Source organism: Trachinotus anak, unplaced genomic scaffold, assembly GCF_046630095.1.
Source record: "Trachinotus anak isolate AG129_WGS33_773 ecotype Australia unplaced genomic scaffold, CSIRO_AGI_Tana_v1 ptg000012l, whole genome shotgun sequence".
Lineage (NCBI taxonomy): Eukaryota > Metazoa > Chordata > Actinopteri > Carangiformes > Carangidae > Trachinotus > Trachinotus anak.
The window spans coordinates 18,076,125-18,100,815 of NW_027273863.1; the positions used below are offsets into that span (position 1 = coordinate 18,076,125).

The 24,691-nt window shown below is 40.1% G+C and overlaps 3 protein-coding genes and 1 non-coding gene across 4 annotated transcripts; 3 read left to right on the top strand and 1 right to left on the bottom strand.

Moving 5' to 3' along the window:
• The first annotated feature begins 8,747 nt into the window (after positions 1-8,747).
• oprk1 (opioid receptor, kappa 1) lies at positions 8,748-12,081 on the top strand. Its single transcript, XM_071492554.1, has 3 exons — positions 8,748-9,110; positions 9,877-10,229; positions 11,060-12,081. Exons 1-3 carry the CDS (start codon positions 8,866-8,868, stop codon positions 11,596-11,598), a joined length of 1,137 nt encoding a protein of 378 aa, XP_071348655.1. The 5' UTR covers positions 8,748-8,865; the 3' UTR covers positions 11,599-12,081.
• Positions 12,082-16,420: 4,339 nt separating this feature from the next.
• Positions 16,421-20,573, top strand: chmp5a (charged multivesicular body protein 5a). Its single transcript, XM_071491473.1, has 8 exons — positions 16,421-16,614; positions 16,917-17,021; positions 17,132-17,178; positions 17,671-17,764; positions 18,314-18,385; positions 18,937-19,045; positions 19,219-19,334; positions 20,115-20,573. The coding sequence occupies exons 1-8, from the start codon at positions 16,546-16,548 to the stop codon at positions 20,163-20,165; spliced, it is 663 nt and encodes a 220-aa protein (XP_071347574.1). The 5' UTR covers positions 16,421-16,545; the 3' UTR covers positions 20,166-20,573.
• A 654-nt stretch (positions 20,574-21,227) lies between these two features.
• Positions 21,228-21,319, bottom strand: trnar-ucu (transfer RNA arginine (anticodon UCU)). Its single transcript is given in 2 exon segments — positions 21,228-21,263; positions 21,283-21,319. It is a non-coding gene; the product is annotated as a tRNA-Arg (tRNA).
• Positions 21,320-21,605: 286 nt separating this feature from the next.
• On the top strand, positions 21,606-24,671 carry bag1 (BCL2 associated athanogene 1). The gene is made up of 7 exons (XM_071491475.1): positions 21,606-21,740; positions 22,305-22,433; positions 22,526-22,608; positions 22,687-22,800; positions 22,911-23,018; positions 23,111-23,173; positions 23,269-24,671. The coding sequence occupies exons 1-7, from the start codon at positions 21,704-21,706 to the stop codon at positions 23,356-23,358; spliced, it is 624 nt and encodes a 207-aa protein (XP_071347576.1). The 5' UTR covers positions 21,606-21,703; the 3' UTR covers positions 23,359-24,671.
• The last annotated feature ends 20 nt before the right edge of the window (positions 24,672-24,691 follow it).

Sequence of the window (24,691 nt, forward strand, 5' to 3'; positions counted from 1 at the left end):
ATCAGACATTTGATTTTACATAGCATGTTAAGTTAATTAATTGGAGGGTTTATCAATGAGAATGTTAACTTTTAAGATTTCAATAAAAAATTAATTTGGACTTGGACTCAGCTATTTGAACATTGAGGCCATACCACAAATGGTTCCCAGGAGGGAAACATATTTAAATGGTTATGGAAGGATGTTTTGAAGATCAACTGTACAATTGAGGCAGATTTCTTTAATGCAACTTTTGAACTCAACTGTACACAAGGGTGCAGAATATTAGAAACACCTCTGAATATAATGCAGTCAAGAACAACAGCACCACTAACTACGACCTTGATGTTGAAACATATAAAGTCATTAAAACCTCTGACAGTGTCAACAATAACTGAACTTTATGTACTGGATTGCATTAGATTGCACAGGTGTACTTGCTCAGACAAGACATTTGAAGACATCATCTGGGGCTTTGGGAAATTGTGATGCTGCTTTGTTGACCACCATATGATTAATTGAGAAAATAATCAACAGTAATCAGATTAACAGATAATGGATAATGGAAATAATGGTTAGTTGCAGTCCCACTTTCATATGCAGGCTGCTGCATATGAAAGGAGGCTCTCCAGGCTTCCTTCAATTCCTGAGAATAATTTTCCACCCTATCATTGTTGCCATCTTGGTCCAATCCTTCCACGATGACGGAAATGCAGATAACACCTTCCAATCTCCTGAAATATAAAGTTTTTAAAGATAAGGTAACACAATACACAAAAGTGTTTTTTTCATGTCAATAAAGGATGCTCTTCAAGTTCTCAGTGTTGTCTAATAACCATACTGAAGCCCCCTGTTGCCCATTGACCATGACTTGCTGAGCGGATGTCACAGAGTTGTAATTGCAGGAAACGATAACTAGAAGCCCACTGTTCTCAAGCCATCGCACAGAAAGGCCAAAACCTCAAGAATATTCACAGCTTCTATCTGCAGTCTCCCCTAAAAATGACCAAAACCCATTTGTTGGGGATGAATGACTCTTAAAATGGTTTTGTTACAGTCTTATCCAGTGAGTTAGCGTTCAAATGCCGATGTGAGTTGGTGGATCCACTGTGGATTGTTCCCATCAGAACTGAAATTGAATCTGAGGTGTTTGACCTCTTTTCCTCTGACCTTGACTATACACATGCTTTTCACAGCTCTCCGGCACACACAGCGACTGCAACAATCACTTGTGATGTGTACGCTGCGGCAGAGTCCTCCTACAAGCAGAGGGCACAGCCATTTGAATGCATTTTGATTTCTATAGGAGGTGCTTAGAAGAGACTGAGTCTGGGTTTTGAATGTGACTAAGAAACAGCACCCAAGGCTGTTTTTTATACCCACTGCACCAAGTTTATGTGCCGCATTCATTTTTCTCTGTAATGAATCCCCACAATGCGGCTCCATCAATGTCAACACATTTGAAAGGAAAGCCGTGGCTGTAATTACTCTTATGTTTAGTTTTCTCAAGCAGTCCAAATTATTACTTTGGTATTTACACATAACTCACGTCATGTTTACCGAATTGAGAGATTTTTCTTTTTCTCTGTAAACTGTCTCAGACACATTATCAGTAAATGCCATACACTAATGGGTATTTGCTTATATTTAGAAATTAAATATATGAAATATTTAGAACTATTTAAGAGGCACTCCACTGATTTTACACATTAGAGGCTGTTTACAGTTCTTGAGGAGTACAACTGTGCTACTGCTTGAGGCTAGGGGCTTGAAGCCACTACACTACATGTCAAGTTGGATTGTGGGTAATATAGATGTCACAATGACATGAATGAAGAAAAAAAAGACCATATCTCTGTTTTGATCTCTTTTTAAACTCTGCACTCTGAGTATCAGCACATTGTAAGAGTGCAGTGCTAAGTTGGCATGCTAACAGCATTAAAAGTGTATTGTTGTGTAACCTGACAACCCACAGACCCACAATCAGTTCCTGATGTAATATAACAGGGATTTGACTGTTCTTCTGATGGAGTAGCAGCTTTAGTTGGTGATGATAACAGCTAGTGTGATCCACTGATATAAAATGTGATATGAGGTGACAAAGGACACTATCACTAACGTTAACACTTCTTTTTAACACTATAATGACACATGTTCATATGATCAACTTAAACTCTCCTTAAAACTGATCAAGGCTCATACTGCTCAGTCCTACCTTTAATTTTTAATATTCAATATGTAAAAAAAAAAGCCACAATCTCTGCACTAAGTAGACAATTCATTTAGAGCCATTCTTATTTACAAAGCTTCTGTCTGCTCTACTCACAGCGGCTCACATGGCCAGACTGGCAGCAGCATACCCGTGAGTAATCTGTTTCATGATGCCTTCAGTGCTGAAGTTAAACTCCATTAGGAAAATACATGTTTTTCATCTCTGAGTCCTCTGTGGAAATCATGCAGCCTTACTTAGACTGAGAACGTCAAACCGGAACTGAACTGACTCTTCAACATTTTTCTGAATATTTGTTTCTAACCTTGACAGATAAAGAGCACCCATTCAGTCAACAAGAACACCTACACTCTCCTGCACATGCAACTTGTCCTTAAACTTTGTAAGTGAGCATTCAAATCAGGTCTCTTGTCTTTGCAAACTCGGATGATGCGCTCATTCCTCGTGCTTTGACATCTAAAAAGGTCTGGAGAGCTGGGATGTTCACAGAGTCAATATTTATGTGGAGGCTCACTGCCTCTGGCTGCAGTTGCCTGGCCCTGCTTGGCTCTCGGAGCGCTTATTTACAGTGGCAGGTACTCTGTGGTCCCTGTGCATGCTCACCTGCAACAACTGAGTGAACTCTGGACTCTGAAACAGATGGTTTTTCTTCCCCCACTGCATTTTTTATTATGCTACCCACATTTGTTCAGGGTCGAAGTGGAGGGTGAAACTGGCTGTTTGTGTTGCAGTCAGACTCTGAGGTTTGTTTTATAGATGAAACTCCCCTGAGGCGATGCCCGTCTTATTTCCTGTCTCAACTTTTCAGTTCAGCTTTGTTCTCCCTCTCTCTCAGACTGATGTTTCACGTCTGGATATTTAATAAACATTCAGATAATTTAACGTGAAGAGTTTCCGGCTCATGCTTCCAAATTGTTGTGTGTTTGACATCTTCATCTGCTCAGCCTGGCACTGAGAGAAGAGTATTGTTACCTTGCTTCATCGATCAAATCCCTTTCCTCTTGTAACCATGGGTCAGAGACTGTCCGTTCCCATAGTGACAATCAAAACAAGACCGTGTTGACAGCCACGCAGCATGGAGCTTGATTTAAGGCTGCATCTAAGGAAAATCACAAATAACAGCGACGCCTCGCCTCGATCTTCAGTCTGACAATAATCCTCTTGTGTGTGACATCACACTGTGGATGCCTGTTATCCCACGCTGTGACACTAACTGTACCACATGGACACTGGAATTACCCAATTCCCAAGGCTGTCGGAGCTTGACTTTATATTGTTTTTAACCAAGTGCAGGTTTACAGTACTCATTTTCCTGCTGAGCTGTATGCAGTCATACTAGATGGGAGTTTCAGGCTGTACTTCAATGTAAAAGGGTTAGTTGCTGAGTGACCTACCTGTTTAAAAACAATCAGTAAAATCCACTCTTCTCCTTGTGTTACTGGACCATATACTAGAGATTTTGGATGTGCTCTTGGAACCATGAGGTTAGGCAAGACTGAGGAAGTTAGACAGTCACCTGTTTACTTAATTCAGCTGCTGAGTGATGGCTCTGATTATTAACAGTCTTAATTCACTTTTCTTTCTTTTTTTTTTTTGACAAAAACTAAATAATATTTTCATTCCTAAATCAAAACTTAATATTCCAAAATAGATTATTTATATCATTAAGAAATGGTTCCACAGTTAATAAAATAGTTCAGACTGTTCAGATTCCTCAAATAATCGCACTGAATGTGCATTAATGATCAAAAGCGCCAGAAAATTATGTACACTGTGTTTATACAATGACATCCAAAATAAATATATATTTACTACAAGAAATAGTTCTGAATATCTGCACCAGTCAGCATTTTCAAGTGAACAGTGGATTAAATGACTATGAGTAATTAAAAATTCAATGTAATTATCGTTGTGCAACACAAGATTGTATCAGATACTTACAAAAAACAAGAGTGACAGAAATCAGTGAATAAATAATCAGGTGATGGTGCTATGGCAGTGGATCAGTCTGTATGGCTTGCATGAATGGGCCGTGGCTGAGCTGGGTATTGTTTATTAGTAACCTTGGGGCTCTGTGCAGGCACCTCTCCTCACCGATATCACTGAAGCTCAGTAGATGAAATTCTGGGAGGTTTGAATGGCCCATGCAGAGCCCTCCTAATGTGAAAGGGGTCTCTCATAGAGACAGATTCACATAATTCTTACCAGCTCTGCAGTTTGTCTCAGCTTTACGGAACATTTTAGCATCTTTCAGCTCATTATTTTGGCTTTACAACTGTTTTGATTTACTCTCAACCTTGTTTCGCTGTTGTCAACGAAACCCCAAAAACCACACTGTACACCACTTCACCAGTACCATTCTGCTTTCAAGTGCTGGTGCATTTAGCCACTAAAGTGTGAGACCATTTTCTCAGGATCTGGTGGAGAACAAAGCAGAGTTAAAAAAAGAGGAGTGAACAACTCCATGTGTCACAGTCCAGTGACTCCTTAGTGTTGAGTGATAATGCAGCATGTAAACGAGTACCAAGTAACATATACAAGCACATGTCCTACAGTATTCTCTTTTATCTGTTCAATCTGTTCAGTGTCGTTGAATTATTCTGTTCTTTTAACAGTTCCATCCTTATTGACGGCTGCAACTGGCCAAGATTAAAAAAAAAAAAAAAAAATCAAGATCAGGCTCTTCAGGTGCAGATAAAGGTGGATGTTTCAAACTTAAATACCTTGTCAAACAGTAATGACCAACTGGGAGAAAAGTGGTAAGAGGAAGAACATGTACTGGATGGAGAGGTTGGGTGTTGTCAAGAAGGCCTACAAGAGTATCTGTATAGTTTTCAAATGTCAGTATTCCTACTGAGAACAAACGTTCAGGAACACTTTGTTCCAAACTGTTCTCCACAGAACAGAAATACAACACCTGTACCAAGCACAGCTGAATTCTTTGAAGGGACAATACAACACATGGCGATCACATTTTCACATGCCGATCACATTTTCACAAACCAAGTCATTTCCATCCAGAGCAGAATCAGGCAGACCTAAAGTGACCACACCATCTGGATACCTGTATATGATCTGCATACAAAGCTGCTTTCATATAAATGTGTGTATGTTTCTCAGGTCAGGCAATTCTAATGCACAAATTGGCATCTGACTCACAAGACTAGACATACCAATGTGAACATTGTGATCTTCTGGATGTTTGAACTGAGAATATTGATGTTTTCTCTCGTTAGAGCCATGGCAGGAGATTTACGAAATCTCAGAAAGTGCCTCAGTTGGTAAATTGCCGGAGCACCTTATGTGGAGTGGATTCAGACTATTCAACTCTGAATACTGATCTAATATTTAGCCAACAATGTCAGAGACATTTAAAGTACATGGATAAAATGGTCTCTGTGTATGTTCAAATTGGGGATTTTTTTTAAAAACATAATATCAGATCAACTCTTCTTACTCTTAGACTAATAGAAACTTTCAAAATCACATTGTATTATCTTACAAATCCATTGCCACAAAGCTTAGAAGAAGACTTTTTTTTTTTTTTTAATTTTTAAAATGTTTTGAAGAAACGTGGTATTGAATGGACAGTGACGAACAAAGGTCATTTCACCCCTCATTTCTTCGCTTTGCGCCCTCTCAGGAGGTTTCAAACAAGGCGCTGTGATGAATAGAAATCTTGGCGTAATGAGACATTGTTACAGGCTCTACCATGATTGCAAATGGATGTTGATGGGAGTATTCTGTAGCTATAGAACTAAAGAAATTATACCTCATCATATCAATAGGAACAGATTCCCAAGTCCAAACATCAGGGTGAGGGAAGAGTACCATACCACTGCTATACCACAGAACATGTTTAGCAATTTATGTTTCTAGATAATATATAAATAATATTTTTATGTTAACAATGGGTCAAATGACTATGTATGATGAGAAAGGTGTTGCTTGTGGTGATGCACCCACAGAGAATTATAACACAAGATTTTTAGCATCTTTCAGCTCATTGTTTTGGTTTTCCAACCTGGAACTTCACGGTTTTGGCTCAGTATTACTACTCTGCGCATCTGCATGCAGCGGCAGGCAGGTCTTTTCAGGGAAAAGCTCTGACAAACAGGCCTTTTTCACAGCATGGGATGATGTTATGGATAACAGACAAAACCAGTAAACTGACATCACATCTGATTAACTCTAAATCTGTCCCTTTTTACCTTTTTGTTTCATTCCTCACACCTCAAACCTCAAGTTTACTTCCTGTTCATTCTTTTTATCTTTCCCTTATTTCAAACACATTGCCTTCTTTTTCAGTCAGTTTCTAAAACAGTATGATGACCTTAAGGCTTATAGGTGCAGATTGTGCACATTTGTACTCAGTAAAAAGTATTTCCACTTTGTGTAACAGGCCTGACTGAGTGTGGGAGGGGAGGCAGATGTTTTGAAGTTAAGTCAATAATATAGCAGTAGGATTGAATGAGTATTGCACTGTGGATGAGGAAGGGTTTTGCTACTGTGGGAGAGAGCTTCTTTTATCTCCAAAAGCTGCTGAGAAATTGAGGTTTTCCTTGTCAATACATTATGGCAATGAATGTTCATGGCCAGTCACAGAGAACTAACAATGCACAGTTTTCAAATCGAAACTGATAAATCAAACACACCAAAATGAGACAGAAATCAGATGGTGGGGCACATTTCAAAAACTCTGAGCTGAGTTTTTTCATATGATAACAATTTTTTTCCTCCAAAAATGATATGAACAAGCTCTTAGTGTTGAATACCTGTCTTTATCATGAAACCACTAATTGAAGTGTGCTAGAGAATAGAAAGCACCTCAGGTCATTTTGCAAAGGGCGCAAAATGCAAATGTGGATTTATTCTTGACATCATCTGCTGGAGGTTATAGCAAACATTTGCTCTCCTCTTCTGGAACTCAAATAAAACAACCTGCTTCAAGTGCCAGAGGAAGAGTAGCAGATCATATCTGTGCGCAAACAGACCTTTGGCACCATATTATAAGGATTAAGGGCAAAGGCTGGTAGAAAGTGTCTTTTTTTCCGCCTCTCATACGAGGAGAGATGTAAGTCACCCTTTAACTACTCCCAGGTTAGGGTTCAAGTAGGTGAAGTTGCATCAAACATGATAAACACAGACCATCTCACAAAGTCAAGCCTGCAACAATAGAAACACACCTACAAAAAGGCTTTGTCACTCAAGCAACATCTGGCCATGATGGGTCTCTAAGCAACGGGTGTTAGTGCATGAAATGAGGGAAAGGAAACGGCACCCGCTTAATTATGTGCTGGTCGAAATCTGTGTCCTATCTGTTGGGGGAGAGAGAGAAAGAAAAGGGAACTGGTCGTGATTTCTGTCGACAGAGGTGTTTTCTTTATTTAAAGCCAGATTTTCTCTTCACGCTGAGCTCTCAGCGTTGCCACATCTCGTCTTGTTGTGGGGATGATGTTTTAAAGCAGTGGGGGGATTGAAAATTGGGTTTAAATTTATTAAGTTATGAGACCACATAGCTGAAAGGAACTTCTTGCAGAAAAACTGATTCTGCCTAAAACAGAGTCAAAACAGGCCACAGAGGTAATGAGTAGTTTTCATTTTGTGGTCTGCAAAATGCCTGTCTGTTATAGGGCTCATTTCTGCCCATGCTAGTTATGATTTGGTGCTGCTGGCACGCACAAATGCAATCATCTCAAGGTTGCTGTTAAGTGTCCTTCTTACTTCATGCCTCTTCAACATCTGATAGGATTCTGCATGTTTGCATTGCAGTGGTAGTTCTCACAGGAGTTGCTAGGGAACATCTTATGGCAGCACTGATGGGAATTTAAACATTTTCAAAAAGATCTGGACACCACACTGTGGCATAGCCTACCTACTTTTACTTCTCCTGTAAGCAACTAGTAAACTGGCTAGGATATAAAAACTTGATTTATTTAAGGTTATTGTGACTGGATGAGTAAGCAGGTCCCTGAATGGTCACAGCTTTGCGAGTGTGAGGGGTCATTTGTGATGACATGATGAAAAAAAAAAAAAAAAAGCAACCAAAAAGCTAAATAATGCGTTCGATGTATGTGATAAATATATTTCCAGCTGAGTGTGATGGCTGTGGTGTATTCTGGTTTCTGTTGGCTGGATACTGTCATATCTGTTGGCTCAGCCTCTGATGTCACTGAGTGAGCAGTCGGGCTTTCAGTGCGCACCTTCGGGTACGCAGCGGTGGCACAGCCAGTGAATCTTCTGCTCGTCCACACAGCTGCCCAGAAACCTTTACTTTCTGTCGTATTTCCAGCATCCGTGGCTGCACGTCCTGCAAAACACTCCTCACCAGTCTGCTTTTATTCGAACGAACTTTTTGGAAGCAGAAATACAGGTAAGGTGGTGGCACACTTTCGTAATAATGTCCTTGAGCGCGGTGCTGTTGCGCGCTGATTCGCTGGAGCCATAAACTGTGGTTATGTAGAATTTTGCTGTTCGTGTGTTGTTTTGTTTTTGTTTTTGTTTTTTTTGTTTGTTTGTTTGTTTTTTCCGTAGCAGTCGTCAGAAATTCAGCTATCGTGACCGATATCTGTCTAAGCTGAACGGACAGTTTACGCCCAGCAGCGGCCGCGGCAGCAGCAGCAGCGGTCCGGCCGGCGCAGGCAGCATTCAGCGCCATGGAAAGCAGCGTGGTGCACATCTACAAAGAGGACAGGTGTCCCTCGGGCCAGCCAGAGGAGTGCGTCCCAAACTTCACCTGGCAACCCGGCCTGTCGGACATCTTCAACTACACACCCAACGGCACATGGGACACTGAGGTCGAGCCCATGTCGCCCATCATCCCCATCATAGTCGCGGTGTACTCCGTGGTGTTTGTGGTGGGCTTGGTGGGCAATTGTTTGGTCATGTATGTCATCATAAGGTGAGTTTAAGCTTTGCATATATTATGTCAAAAGCGATGGCAGTCATTACGCGTCACTCGGTGTGAAACGCCTCATTAAATAATGTAGGAAATTTAGTGCTCTTCATTTTTGAACATCAGTCTGTGCAGCTGCTCTCATTAATGTATTCACTTTAGAGACATGTGCATCCAGGAGCCTGCAGGGCCATGGATGGAAGAAGAAAAGGAAAGCTGTATTCCCTGTATATTTCCCCTTATATGTCCCTTATAGTATTTCCCCTGCATGTGTTTTTTAATGGAGAAGTTTTTTTTCTTTCTGCATTATCCCGAGCTATTTTTTTCTTGTTATAAGATTTGCAGTGATTGTAATGTCAATATTTCCTCTCAAAGCTGATCTGGTCCATTTCATGTAAGATTCTGAGTAAAGCCTCATGAAGGTCTTTTCATTTTAAGGGCTGGATGTGAAATCAGCCTTGATAGATTACATTTTAAAGGCGTGAATTTTTCAACACATGATGGCAGTGGAAAAAGTAAGAGATATACCGCCCCCTTGATCCTCTTTATGTTATACTTGTGTACATAGAGCAGCCTTTTTTGGTTGCTGAACTTAATCTGTTTATTTAGGAGAGACAGCTGAGCACTGAGAACTAATCCCTATCCGGAAACATGATTTCATTAACCTTGTTCTTCTTTTAAAGGGATTAAGCAACAAAACAATTAAAAAAAAAATAGAAAGAAAAAGACAATCAAACCCATTCAAGCTCTTCCCGATCATCTCCTGCTACAGATACACCAAGATGAAAACAGCCACCAACATCTACATCTTCAATCTGGCTGTGGCAGACGCTCTGGTCACCACCACCATGCCCTTCCAGAGCACCGACTACCTGCTCAGCTCCTGGCCGTTTGGCGAGGTGGCATGCAAAGTCTTCATCTCCATTGATTATTACAACATGTTCACCAGCATCTTCACCTTGACCATGATGAGCGTGGACCGCTACGTGGCCGTGTGCCACCCGGTCAAGGCCCTGGATTTCCGCACGCCCGTCAAGGCCAAGATCATCAACGTGATCATCTGGGTGCTGTCGTCTGCTGCTGGGATCCCTGCCATGATACTTGGCAGCACTAAAACCAATAACGGTACCTTGACATTTACACTGTTATGAGCTGATGGTTAACAGGGCTAAGACTTTCTACTCATATAGTCTAAGACTTTCTACTCATATTTATCTGGTTAATTCCATGTCTGTGTCTACTACAGACACAAAATACAAAATATATGCTGCAAAGGGACTCTTATAAGCAATTTCAAACTTGAATCCTCACCACACTGCAACATCCTTGCCCTGAATTATCTCAATTAGCTGCAAGAAGCATCCTTCAAATTCTATGAAGAGGATATTTTTGCAGGTTTGATGAGAGCCTGCATTACAGCTACTTGACTAGATGAAGCTATGACAGGCATAATGGCTCTTCCCTGTCTCAGAATAGAGCTTGAAAGATTAATTTTTTTCCTTTAGCGACAGTCTAATAAGTTGTTCATGTTCACAATGAGCCTTTATTCAATAAAGCGCAGTCCACTACCCAGAGCTATTAGACTAGCCGATGAATCGGCTCCTGCCCTTTACCTTTTTGTAGTGACGACCCTACCGCATCGCAGAATGTCACATTAAAATTTTTAGTCATGCTAATGATGCGGCTCTGGTTGTAAGTGTCAGTCAGTCGGTCTGCTAGTCCAACATTTTGGTTCAGTCTGAAATATCTTGACAACCAAGGGATGGATTGCCATGAAATTTAGCAAAGACATTCATGGTTCCCAGAGGATGTGATTCCCCTGATTTTTTCTCTTGGCTTTTTTGTTTTTGAGAGAAATGTCTCAGCCACTTCCTGTTGGGTTGCCATGAAATTTAGTTCAGACATTCATGTTCCCCAAATCTCTTCCTCTAATTCTCTTTTCCTGTAACTCACAGGGACTACAGAGTGTGCCCTACAGTTCCCCGAGCCCTACACCTACTGGGACACGCTGATGAAGATCTGTGTCTTCATCTTTGCCTTTGTGGCACCTGTAATCATCATCACTGTCTGCTACACACTGATGGTCATGCGGCTGAAGAGCGTTCGCCTCCTGTCGGGCTCACGTGAGAAGGACCGGAACCTCCGGAGGATCACGCGCCTGGTGCTGGTGGTGGTCGCTGTCTTTGTGGTGTGCTGGACGCCCATCCACATCTTCATCCTAGTCAAGGCATTGTCGGCCAACATCCCTGAGACCACTGCCGTGATGGCTGCCTACTTCTTCTGCGTGGCGCTGGGCTACACCAACAGCAGCCTCAACCCCATCCTCTACGCCTTCCTGGACGAGAACTTCAAGAGGTGCTTCAGGGACTTTTGCTGCCCCAGTGCCCAGGGACACGGGGACTGCCAGGGGGTGAGCCGGGTGAGGAGCACCCTGCGGGACCACTCGTGTCCCACAGAAGCTCGGGGAGATGTCAGGCAGGCCAGGCCTGTATGACTAGCCATGGACATGTCCTCTTTGCCCTGTCAGGGCTGGGAGGACTCCAATGACCTGGGTTTAACTCAAATCACCACTGCCATCTAACACAGAGTGTTAGTTTTTATTTATTTATCCAGATTGTTGGCCAGAGAATTCAAAAGCATCTTCATTAAAGGGTATTCTACATTTTTCATCGGATGTAAATACCAAAAGCAACAGTGCACTGATTCTACTAACAAGGATTGTCTGTGTATCCAAAGCCTCATATAGGCCTATTTTCATTCCTCCACTGTTGTTCAAAAACTAGGAAAAACACATCAATGGGCCACCTTGTTGCACTGGGTGACATGCTCCTTCATTACAATATACATGGGCACCAAATGTGTATGAATCCACCACTGAAAATAGTCCCCCAGCAAATGAGTACTTTACTCTTGTTTGGGTAATATAAAAAAAACAACAACAGTGAAAAAAACAAACAACAAAAAAAAACAAAAAAAACAACAGTGCCCACCACTTTTAGAAAATTACTGAGCCTCTTTGAAAAGAAAAAAGAACATTTTTGTGACCTGTTTGTAAAGATTTACATTTTCCATAGGAACCAGTGAGCCACAGCCAGGGTAGGGACATATAAAAGTATTTAGAGACAGGCTGATGGACGGTTTTGGCCTTGTAATGGGACACTGATGAGATAGTGATGGTCAAAGTCCAAAGATGCCTCTTGAGTCACAGCCCAGATAGATCCTAAATCATTGTATATTATTCATAGATTATATACAATGTAAAAAAAACTGAAATCTAATTCAAACTGTTCATGTTATTTATGAAATATTGTATATCAACAATGAAAATATGATGAAAGATGTCCAAACAAGGACTTTGTGTAGCTATATTTGCATTCTGTTAACCTGCTCTGTAAATTGCCCTTTAGGCTTTCACATTAAAGTGAATAATGTAGTTCTCACATGCATAAAAAGATCAACTGGTATTTTGTGCACAGAATGAAAAGAATCAGAATCAGAATCAGAATCAGAATCAGAATCAGAATCAGTTTTATTGCCAAGTATGTTTTCACATACAAGGAATTTTTTCTGGTGATTGGTGCAATTGATCAGCAAGGGAAGTTATTGTCCCTGAATTAGTTTCGGGAACAGTCTGCATCATAGGAGCATCATTTTACACAATCTGTGTTTTAAGTGTATTGTAGTTTGGTGCTTAGCTGTAGCTACTGTAAATTTGTGCATAGCTTATAACTTTGAAGAGTCTCACTTTGGCAGTAAACCTATGTAGAATATTTAATAACCTCTCAGGGATCATTCTCTGTACTTCACCACACGAAGCTACTGAATCAATGCTTTTTTCTCATTGACAAGATGGTTGACTTGATTTGACGAGGCTTCGAAACATCTGCATCCATTGTTCTGTAAAGCAGAGCCTTTGTGCTTCAAGAAACTATCATTACATCCCACACTGCTCCACACCTTTGAACATTTTCTGCCGTGATGCTACGTCACATCCAGGAGGTGTCAAGTATTGTGCGTAGTATTGTCGATGTGGCATGGTCTCACCTTGTCTGAAACTACCAATACATGTGAACACTGGGCAGAGGGCTCCAAGGCAACAGCTGATGTGACAATAACAGACTGTGAACACACAGCAGGGCTTTCAGTGATTTTGTTTTCAATATAATGCTTATGCTGTAAATCTCAATGCTAAACATGTCGTGTTCAGCTTGATAACAATGCATTTGTGAGATTATCCTCATAAAAAGTTATTTTTTTTCTTTTTGTATGGCGTACTCTAAATCCTGATTTATAATGGACATCCTGAAATGTGATGTTGAGCAGTTAATTTAAATAGCAATGTGTGGGTTTTTCAGCTTTATATGTTTGATATCAGCTGCACTGATTCTTTCCCGTCAGGCTGTGTTCTTGTATGAATCAGTTTATTGTAATGACTACTAATCATTGAATGTATACAGATAAGGAATGTTTTTGATGATACACATTCAATTTATTGCATTTCACATGGTTTGAACCACTGTTTGTTGCACCGTGAATCACATCTTTGTCATCTTGGGACAGGTAATTTGACTGATTTACAGTCTTGCTTTCCTGAATTATTGTAGTTTATACAGGAGTCATTGAATCAACCAGATTTAATAGAACCAAAGTCTTTTGAGGGTCTTTCTTAATGTAGAGCTAACCATTATCTGCCTAGGTCTGATAAAGATACAGTAGTTATAGCAGAAGATGTGTTTTTGTGCCTTGTTTGTGTGCCTTATCCTTGGTCTCTTTACTCAGCTAGTTTGCTCGCTCTGAAAGATCAGCAATTAGCCACCTCCATTTTTGTGATTATTTTTTATCTGTAATAATATGAAAGTATATCCTGGTCTAAGCTTACTGCTGACAGTTACTGTAGCATTATCTCTACCTGTTGATCTTACAGACGACATCCCACTATTAGCTTGGTTACACTGTGCTTCTTAATTATTCCTTTAATACTGTAACTTATTTGATGGATGTATTTCATTCTTTGCCTACACTGTTCATAAACACATGATCAGCCCAGTTCAGCCCAGGTCTGAGCACCATGTATGTATAATGTGCTGCTGCTTTGCAAACTCATTGTATCTGTTAAATATTTAGATTTTACTGTATCTTTTAGCTCTGAATGTCAGAACATGCTTCATACGTGCGCAACTAAGACACAATAAAGCTGGAAAATGTGAGACGGTTCTGTCCTTCACATGATGTTTATGTCAAGGGAAGAAAAACATGGCATCACTGATTGGCCATAAAATTATAACCCACCATCCTATTTATTCTGATTTTTTATTTCAATCCTGCTTTAACTCCCTTCCACTCAGATGTAAAGTTAGCGTTTCCATGGTGGGTGCGCCGGCTGCAAAGCTGCGGTCCAAGCCTTGTTCTACCAATTGTGAGATGTTTTGTGTAAATGGCCTTGCATAGGAATTTGCAATTAATGCAAATTAATTCACTGTGTGTGTGTAACATAACCATTGAGGTACTTTGCACAAGGCCTTCAGATTCTTGATTTGACCAACCAGTCTCAGAAATGGGCAAAAGACCACATCACAGGAAAAGTTCAAAAGCTTGGCTTATTATTTCAGACCAAATATACTAAAAATCAGTGTCCTACTCACAAGAGAGGAGGGGAGGAACAATCCAAGTCCAAAGGTCAAGTGCGCTGCAGGTTGGTTGGTCTGGTGACAACCTTTAGAAATCAGCTGATGGCAGTCCTCTCTGAGCCATCACCATGGACCAGGCTGACAACACATACATCATCATTCAAGAAGCCCAACTCCGCCTAAAGAGCGTGGTGCCAGGAGCAGACCCTGGCCTGCACACAGAGAAAAAACAGAGGAATGAGAGTCAGCAGCCATAAGTAGACTACAGGGTGGGGTACACCACCCCCAAACACCCACACCCAAAACCACTCCCAGTCAGTGCCAATTAGTGTGAAGGTGAGTTAGTGTGAAGGTGATGATTCAGGTCTGCCCTGTTACATTAGTAAGCCATTACATACAGCCAGGTTCAGTAATAGGCGCTTGTGTCTAATAAGGCTCTAATAGGCTTCATTGTTCAGAGGAAAAACTGTCAGTCACTTCTTTCTGCATAAAGCACATGCTACAGATAACGGCTGTAAGGGGGAAACAGCTGTGTGGAGTGCAGATGTGCTATTCATAGTAGCTATGCATATTAGTGTCATGTGATAATAAATATATTAATATTATTTGGCAATTAATCAGTGCCACTTTTCAGTAAAGCAGCCTTTCCACACAAACAGTTTTATTTACTAATTCTTTATTAGATTGCTGGATCATGAAAAATCCCTTTGGCTGGTGGTGATTTATCTGTAATAATGTAGCTATAAATGTTGCTAATCTAGCAATACACATTGATGGAGTTCTCAGCATTTGATTAGCAGCCATTTTAATTCAGTTATATTTTTCCTGTTCATGGTTGGTTTCCAGTTAAAGTTCTCCACAGCACAAGGAGATGAAGTTGGGGTAAGAAATTCCCTATGTGAGTCTATATTTGTTTACTAAAAACAATCAAATTTAAAGCTTCTCAGTCTAAAGTTGACCACAATTACCTGTCAAAACCCACTATGTGTAATTTGATCATATGAAATTTGTAGTTCTTCACAACATAAAATGTGTACCTTATTATGTGATACCAATTATAACAGTGATACAAAATAACTGTGTACTTGTACTCAAGGACTGCTAGTGATTGCTTCAGCTTAGTTATTTTACACCTCAGCGCTGCTTTCGACACAGTAGATCATAAAATACTCCTGGCCTTAAACTGGTTCAGGACCTATCTATCTAACAGATGTCACTCTGTGTCGATGACTGCCTCAGTTTTGTCCCCTGCTAACTCTATGGTGTCCCCCGAGGTTCAATCCTGCTTATAAGCCTGCTTGTAATTATATTTGATAAGCATTGATGGCGATGTGATTTTTAGGGACAGCAGATGAATGTTAATGTGTCACAGGGTTATTGCACAGGCACTGATGCTGCTATGACTGACTGACTGTCCATCAGGGAGGTCAGAAAGCACACTGGAAGAAATCACACAATCAGTCCATATCAGTCTGCAGGTAGAGAGTAAGATCAGTCAAACATGTGATTAAAAGTCATATTCAATGCCATCGCATCTGCAGTGGATGTGTAACAAAGGCTGGTGATGAATGCAGGCAGGTTCCTTGGGGACAATGGCTTTTCATCACAGCCGCAGTTCCTCTGCTCGCCACAGGGGGGGCAGCAGCGCACCTGCGCCCTCATTGGCAACGACTGTTTACGCCAACCAATGGGAACCTTTTGCGTCTGGACCGTTACTTCCGGGTGTCTTCAATGAAGAAACCCCTTTGCGTTTGATGCTTTTTGTATTTTCTAAGAAAAAGCACGAAGCCAAGTGTGAACGAGACGTGTAGAAAATGAACAGAATATTCGGACGCGGGAAGCCTAAAGCGCCTCCTCCCAACCTGTCGGACTGTATTGGCAATGTGAGTACTGTCATGGCTGAGGTGTATTGTTGTTTATGTCTTTTTATGTGACCCAAACCGAGCTAGCATGGTTACCCTCCACGGCAGTGCATCACAAACAGGGCTCTTCTTTCAGACTGTGGAAGTCTGTGGATGTTTGTTAAGCAGAGCCTTCAGTTTTCTCAAAGGCTTTGACCCCCTGTTTTTCCTCAAGCACACACCCAGCACACACAGGCAAGAGCAGTCTGGCTCTGTGTTTGTTCTGCTGGGAAGCTGGGAAGTCATTACACCCCTAATAGATCTGCTTTTCTCTCCTCCCCCAGGTGGATGCCAGGGCAGAGTCCATAGAGAAGAAAATTAGCAGACTAGATGCTGAACTTCTGAAGTACAAGGATCAGATGAAAAAGATGAGAGATGGGCCCTCGAAGGTGGGACACGCTCCTTAAACCCAAAGAATTTATAAGAGGCACAAGACTGTTTTTTTTTTCAGACGTGGCAATTGTCTGTTTGTTGTTTGTTTCTTCCTTTTGAAATGCAGAACATGGTGAAACAGAAGGCGATGAGGGTGCTGAAGCAGAAGAGAATGTAAGTCTCTTCTGAATATGGAAACTGGAGCCTGATCAATAATCGCACATATGTAATAATATTATAAGCCAACATATTGTTATTCAGTTGTTTGAAGTACTCAAATATATTTGAAGCACTCAAATATAGAACTGCAACGACTAAACAGTTGAAGCAAACAGTCTCACAGTCTCCAAGTCATGTCATCAAATGTCCTCTTTTGCCCCAAACCCAAAATTATTTAATTCGTTGTAATGCAAGTCAAGAAAAAGCAGCAAATTTTCCACACTTTGAACCTGCAACAAGTGATAGTTTTGCAGTAATTATAAAAAAAAAACATTGCTTATTAATTTGCTCTCACTAATGAAACAAATGACTAATCATTGCAGCTCTACTCAAATATCAATACTGGTATCAGCCTCAGAAATCCAGTATCGGTCAGGCTGTAACTGAGCTTTGAAGAAGATGCTCTATTGTTGTCACATTTAATGTCACTGGATTGTTTTCACACAGGTATGAAGGTCAAAGGGAGCAGCTGGCTCAGCAGTCTTTTAACATGGAGCAGGCAAACTACACGATCCAGACACTAAAGGACACCAAAACAACGGTAAGAGCCACACAGCGGGGTAAGGACACTGTGGTTTGGATCATGGTTAGGCTGGTAATGCTGCTGGTTATACTTTGTGTTGAGTCCGAGGTGAGATCGAGACTGAAAAACGGAGACTCGGCCGTTTATAGTTTAAACTGTTGCACAACTCTTCTACATTCACTAATAGACATTTTTGGCTTGTAGAGTGTCTGAGGCTGTTTCTGGTCTCGTAATATACTGTCCACAGATCAGTCATGTGTCATTTATGTTTTATTTTTCAACAGTTATTCCTAAAGAAATTATGGTAATTAATGGAAACTAATGGAAACTAATGGACTACATTTATATACTGGAGACGACCTCAGTGACTGAGAAAAATAGCCTACAACCTTAAGTTATGTTTTGATGGACTTGCATTGAAGCTCACACATGCAGACCTGACTTGGTGACTATCAGCTTTTCTGCCATGCAAATTCAGAAGTGGGATACCAGCCAGACTCCCAGTGCAGATATAGTCATTTCACAGTGACTTGTAACTAAATATACTGTCATTTATTTGTTTTTCAGGTGGAGGCCATGAAGATCGGTGCAAAGGAAATGAAAAAGGCTTACAAGGACGTCAAACTTGATCAGATTGATGTATGTTTATATGTTTATTACTACAGTTATATACCACTGCACACATTCTGATATTTCTCAGCAATCATATATTGATGGTTTAGGCTACACCTGGTGGAGAAACAACCAAGTCATTGTTTCTCTATTTGTACAAGCAGAAAAGTTTGTTACACAACAGCAAAGGGCTACTTTGTTCAGATAATGTTAGAATCACTACCATTAGATTTTTTTGATAGAAAGAAATGACTTTTGTGTACACAGCAAATTGCCAGGTTTAACAGTCCTGCTTCAGTCAACAACCAACAGTAGAATAATTAACTAATAAAACATACATAAAACATTCTGACACATACGTTTAAATGTGGCCTGATGAGCAAATTTACCAGGTCTCGCTCATTTACTGTCTACTGTTATGTTCCTAGTGGTCTGTACCAGATGTTAATTCTTCAAATGGTGAAAAAAAAGGAGGAGAGTTTGCATCTGATATGACAATGTTTGTCCTAAGTAAAAATCGGTATTCCAGTTGTGAGATATCTGCTTCTAAAAGGGATCCCATATATTTGGACTTCCAGGATTTACAGGACCAACTGGAGGATATGATGGAAGACGCCAACGAGGTACAAGAGGCCCTGAGCCGCAGCTACGGCACTCCAGAGATAGACGAGGACGATCTTGAAGCAGGTATACCTGATTTTTACTTTGCATTTGCTTAAATATTAATATTTGCTTAAAATATTTGACTTTGATGCTTTCATTTAGAGGAATTTAAAATGAATGATCACAACATTTAAAACAGCAGTAACGAGTGCAATAGAGTCTGCAACACCACAGTGACAGGGTAACTGTGGTTTCAGAGCTGGATGCACTGGGCGATGAGCTGCTGCTGGATGATGACAGCTCCTACCTGGATGAGGCCTCAGCTGCCCCGTCGATCCCTGAGGGAATCCCCAGTGACAGCAAGACAAATAAGGTAAACAGTCTACAGAGCACAGTGATCACTGTGGCTCACATTCTACTCAAGGCACAGATTACGGTATTAAAAACACATAGAAGTGACACCAGAAATGATTGTCATAATGTTTTTGCTTTTTCTTTGTGTTATGTTTGCATCATATTTTTTAAATCATACCTTTTATTTTTAGGTCTCTCCACCTTTCAGACAACCGCTTTTTTTCAATTCCCTGCATTATTGTATGATAGTCAACAAAAACAGACACGAAACTTGTGGTTGGTAATCCATCAGTGGTCAGCCTTTCAGCACATTTCCATCCTATAGTTGAAAATATATTTTTTTTCATTATTCCTTTGATTGTTTTGCATTTTGTATTATAACATAGTTTTCTTTGGGGAGGATGTGTGTTTTCATCATATCTGTTTGATTCTTTTGTTTGTGAAGCACTTAATAATATTTGTTCTGGGAAGTTTAAGATCAAACTCACACAATCCTTCTCATGATGTCTGTGGATGCTTATTGTGGATGCTATATACATTAAGCAACTTAGTTCAGCTGCTTCTCATTGCGCAGATGCCCTTTTATTTTTATTTTTTTTATTGCGGTAGTACAGTAAATGGCCTGAAATGTGTATTGGTACAATTTGTTTACGAGCAGCTCTGATACTTTCTGACTGAATCACAGTGCTGTTAATAATGAACCAATCAAAAGAACAATAACACTTGAAATATAAGTAGCTATTTTGAGGTCTGTCTGCCTGTGTTTGTAGTTAATTACGTTTTCTTCTTTTGTTTTCAGGACGGTGTTTTGGTGGATGAGTTTGGCCTCCCACAGATTCCTGCCACATAAACAAGGAACGGATAAACAACTGCACTTCACCTGAAAACACTTTTATATGTAGAGTAACATTTGTACATGCAGAAACCATTTGACCTGAGAACACTACGATTTTGAAGCTGTCCTCGTGTTGGGTTGTGTATTGTTACTACTACTGTGCTAGCATGTGGCCTTGTAACATACTGATCCCTTTTTTTAAAACATCATTCTTCTTTTGTCCCCTTCAGCCTCCTGTATGTATAACACTTGTCAGTCTCGTTCATCACTAGTATTACTTAGTGTTAATTTATTTTTATTTGTTACTAGTTTTGTGTGTTGTTTAGACATTACCGTTTTGTTTGGAATGATTCCCCCTCAGCCTGCGCTAAATGTCTGCAGGTTATTTGAAACATGCAAAATAAATGATGTGTTTTAATTTAACCTTGAATTACTGATTTATTGATTACTATCTCATTATTTTTCTTTTGTCTTTGTGGATTCTTAGTTCTGTGGCTTGAGCTCTACTCACAGACCTTGACTTTTACGCTGCTGGCCAAGAAAACAGAATCCTGCTCTTTATCAGGGGATGAACTACTATCCACCTCTTTGTGGTTATTTGTTATTTGTAAAGGTTCAACCAGGACCTGTCTTAAAGGCCCTGAAGCAAAACTGAGTGGTGGGCTGCTACTGAACCACCCACACATACACATTTTCACAACGAAGTTTGCCCAGACTGCCAGAAAACAAGCAATTCCTATGCTGTAATATTACCTTGCTCAAGTTTACTGTATGTAAGTTACCATTTTTTGTACATTAAGCATAATATCAACTGCCATATTAATATCATGAGAGTAGTTAGACATAGACAGGAAACATGTCTTACAAAGATGATGCACAAAGATTGATCCCTCTGTTATTTGTCAGTTTAATATAAGGCTGCAGCCAAAAGAATGGAAACATTGAAACAACTAGCCTCTAAAAGTACAACCTCATACAGCTGCTAGTGGGGCGCCATATTTGTTTGTTACGTGAATTACATGTGTTGCACAGTTTGAGGACATCATCAAGAAGGATCCTGTTTTCAGTTCAAAAGTCCGACTCTGGTGGGACTCGAACCCACAACCTTTGAATCACTTCTCAAGTGCTTGACTAGAAGTCCAATGCGCTATCCATTGCGCCACAGAGCCAGTTGCGCCGTGTTAGTTTGCACAATCGGAAAATGTGTATTCTTCAAAAGAAAAGCGAAAAAATAAAACTCTAAATCTGATTTTGGACACTTTTGCGGATATCTATCTCAACGCGAACAAAGCTAAACGTTAAAAACAAGAAAGCTGTGTATACAAATAATTTTATCTAAAAAGTTTCACGCATCGCTGGCATGATCAGTTTTATGGGTACACATTTTGTTTCTTTGTTCTATTCGGTTATTAAAAACAAAAAACAAAAAAAAAACAATAGAAATAAAAGCACCAGATGAACTACTTCCTGTGTTCCCCCGGAAGTAGTTAGTGGACAGCAACAGTTAGCCGTGTGGTCCATGTTGACGTGAATAAAGGACTCTGAAAAGGAAAATGTCAGAACAAACGATAACAGTGACAGTTGCATACGGTAACTATATATCTTTTTAACATGTTACACGACAGTTACCAGATGATAGATAGACAGAAAAATGTAAATTTACTCCCAACCATCGCCCGAGTAGCTTGGAAATGGTTAGCTCATGTAGCCCTTACCGAACATTTAGCTCCGTTGAAAATACTTCATCCCTAGATACACTTTAAAGTCTTAAATGAACCATGACCCTTTAATTAACCTTTATTACACTCATATTAAAAGTATTACTGACATTTCTTTTAATCCGGCAAATGCGCATTTGTTTTACAGCTCACGGTACATATTTATCAAGAAAATGCCCCTTTAGTTTATTTGTTTTTGTTCAAGAAACATTGCTTTATTAAATATAATTACTGACGGGATTAATTTCTTTCTTTATTTTGTTGTGCATTTCACTGAAAACTCAAATACCCTGCCATTGTGCAGGTAGCATTTGCTATGTTACTAACTTAAAAAAAAATTGCTTGTTTTTTTATTTAAAAAAAAAACTTCATTCAGAGGTTACTGCAGTTAAATTGATGCATCTGAATGGTGCAAATTTTTTTCCTCCTACTAAAGGGTCTACTAAGCACAGCATCACATTAACGGGTCATGATGATGGTAAGGGTCCGACTGTCAAAGACTTGTCAGACGCTCTCACTCAAGCCACTGGAGTCCCAGCAGCCTCACAGAAACTCATCTGCAAAGGTAAACTGCAGGTCTCTTTTCTTTCACAGCCTACTGAGCATAAATATCATGTCATATCTCCAGCTCTAACAATGCCTTGTTCACTCTGACAGGAAAATCACTGAAGGACACGGAGGAGAGTCTGGCAAGCTATGGAATAAAAGAGGGCTCCAAACTCATGATGATTGGAAAGCGGGTAAGGCATTTCACATGTGCGAAGTGTTTGACGTGTGTCTGTGTATGTTGTCAAATACTGATAATAATCTCCAAACAGAACAGTCCTGAGGAAGAAGCTGAACTGAAGAAGCTGAAAGACATCGAGAAATCTGTGGAGCAGACGGCTAAAAAGCTTGAAAAAGTAGATGGAGAGTTGACTGGACTGAAGAATGTAAGCATTTATTTGTTGTTTCGAAATTGCATATTTTTCCTGCGCCAGATTATTCTGTTCCCAAATGTGTCTGTGTTTTGACTGTCACCCATCTGTTCCTATTTTTTCAGGGCTTCCTGGCCAAAGACCTCCAGGCAGAGGCGCTGGGTAAACTAGATCACAGAGTGAAAATAGCAGCTGAGCAGTTCATGAAGATTCTGGAGCAGATAGACGCTTTGGTAATCTATTGTGATTTAGGTGTTTATTTTTGAGTGCATGTTTTATTCATGTGTCGCATATAGCTAAACCCAGATTGCTCTTCTTCAAACAGAATGTCCCAGAAAATTTCAATGACTGCAGAATGAAGAAAAAGGGACTTGTAAAGACAGTGCAGGTAAACCTTTTTTCAGTGTTATCAAAAGGTTATGATTGAAAATCACTGAGAATATTGAATATTTTTAGCAAGTGTGATTGTTTTTCTGTCAATAGGATTTCCTGGCTCAGTGTGACAAGATTGAGGCCTGTATATCAGACCACCTATCAAAGATCCAGTCGAAAAACCTTGCCCTGGCGGAGTAGGGCTACAAAGCCTTCCACATCATGTGCTATACATTGCTCTGTGAGCAACTGCAAAGTGTACAGAAAGCTCCAGGTGTGGAGCAGATCCTTGTCTATTTATTGTTGGTGTGATGTGTATGAGAAAATCCCTCATCACAGAGAATCCTGTGAACAGAAGGAGGCTGGTTAACGACACTGATGCTCAATACACAGCAGATACATTCTCTAGGTCAAAGACAGATGTGAGGAGCGAGGAGTTCTCTGAGATATTCTAACCACAGGCACCTGTGAAAGGATCAGAGGTGCTCTGAATTGTGGCAAACTATGTCGATCCCTTTAAAGCGCCCAGAACTGGTGATCAGCAGAACTACCACTGCCAAATATCTGTCAAATTATATGATGCCAGAAAACTGAAAAATGAACCAGTTCATCAGCCAGTTTATCTATACAATGATAGAGGAAACATATTTTACTTTTTTTGGGGGGGTTTTTTTTCTTCAATGTGACCCACCAACTGTTGAGTGTTACATATGGGAATTTGTACACCCATGGGCAAAAGTATGTGGACTCTTAAACATTACAAGATAATGATAATCTATAATTTGCTATGCTAACACCCGCCACTATTCTTAGGAGCACTTTTGTACGATTTTGGAACATGGCTACAAAAATTTTCTCCCATACAACCACTGTTGCTGTGTTGGCCTTTATAGCCAGTCAGTCAGTGTTCCAGTTCATACCAAAGGTGTTGTCAGGGCTCTGTGCAGGCTGGTCAAGTTCTTCCACATCAAAGGGGACAAAACTTTTTTATGGACCTCAATATGTAAACGGAAGCACTGTTATTTCGAAACAGGAAAGGGCCTTCCTCATGAAGTTGGAAACACACCTTGTCTAAAATACTATTGTAAACTAATTGGAAATAAAAGTAGAGCTGAAAACGAAAATGGAAACTATTTTGTAATTCCATTTTCTCTCTAAAGAGGATTTGCAATGTTTCTTTGTCTTATGTGACAGTAAGATGGATGTTTTGGGGTTTTTGATTGTTGGTCACAATTTTATGACAGAAAAATTATGGAGAGGTGAGCTGCAGCCCAAGAGCAAAACTACATAACACTATCCACATACTTTTGGCCATATAGTATATGTATTCCTTATTCAATCTACTGTAAGACTCGGCACCAAACCAGCCCCTTTTGTTTAATCTAGTGATTGATCCCGTGTGTGTTGAAATGTGTGTGAACTGTGGAATTGTAATTGCTTTAAACCATCACTAAGGATGACACACCCTGTCTTTTTCCCTTTGTTTTAAAAATAAAGACTTTTTAAAATATGAACAGAGCATTGGTGATTCACC

Excerpts from the sequence above, each read along its gene's own strand:
- bag1 (XM_071491475.1), top strand. The coding sequence starts at position 21,704 with ATGTCAGAACAAACGATAACAGTGACAGTTGCATACG. Across the intron at positions 21,741-22,304 it reads AACAGTGACAGTTGCATACG|GGTCTACTAAGCACAGCATC; the intron begins GTAACTATATAT and ends CTCCTACTAAAG. Across the intron at positions 23,019-23,110 it reads TGGAGCAGATAGACGCTTTG|AATGTCCCAGAAAATTTCAA; the intron begins GTAATCTATTGT and ends TTCTTCAAACAG.
- oprk1 (XM_071492554.1), top strand. The coding sequence starts at position 8,866 with ATGGAAAGCAGCGTGGTGCACATCTACAAAGAGGACAGGTGTCCCTCG. Across the intron at positions 9,111-9,876 it reads GTCATGTATGTCATCATAAG|ATACACCAAGATGAAAACAG; the intron begins GTGAGTTTAAGC and ends CTCCTGCTACAG. Across the intron at positions 10,230-11,059 it reads CAGCACTAAAACCAATAACG|GGACTACAGAGTGTGCCCTA; the intron begins GTACCTTGACAT and ends TGTAACTCACAG.
- chmp5a (XM_071491473.1), top strand. The coding sequence starts at position 16,546 with ATGAACAGAATATTCGGACGCGGGAAGCCTAAAGCGCCTCCTCCCAAC. Across the intron at positions 17,022-17,131 it reads TGAGAGATGGGCCCTCGAAG|AACATGGTGAAACAGAAGGC; the intron begins GTGGGACACGCT and ends TTTGAAATGCAG. Across the intron at positions 19,335-20,114 it reads GTGACAGCAAGACAAATAAG|GACGGTGTTTTGGTGGATGA; the intron begins GTAAACAGTCTA and ends TTTTGTTTTCAG.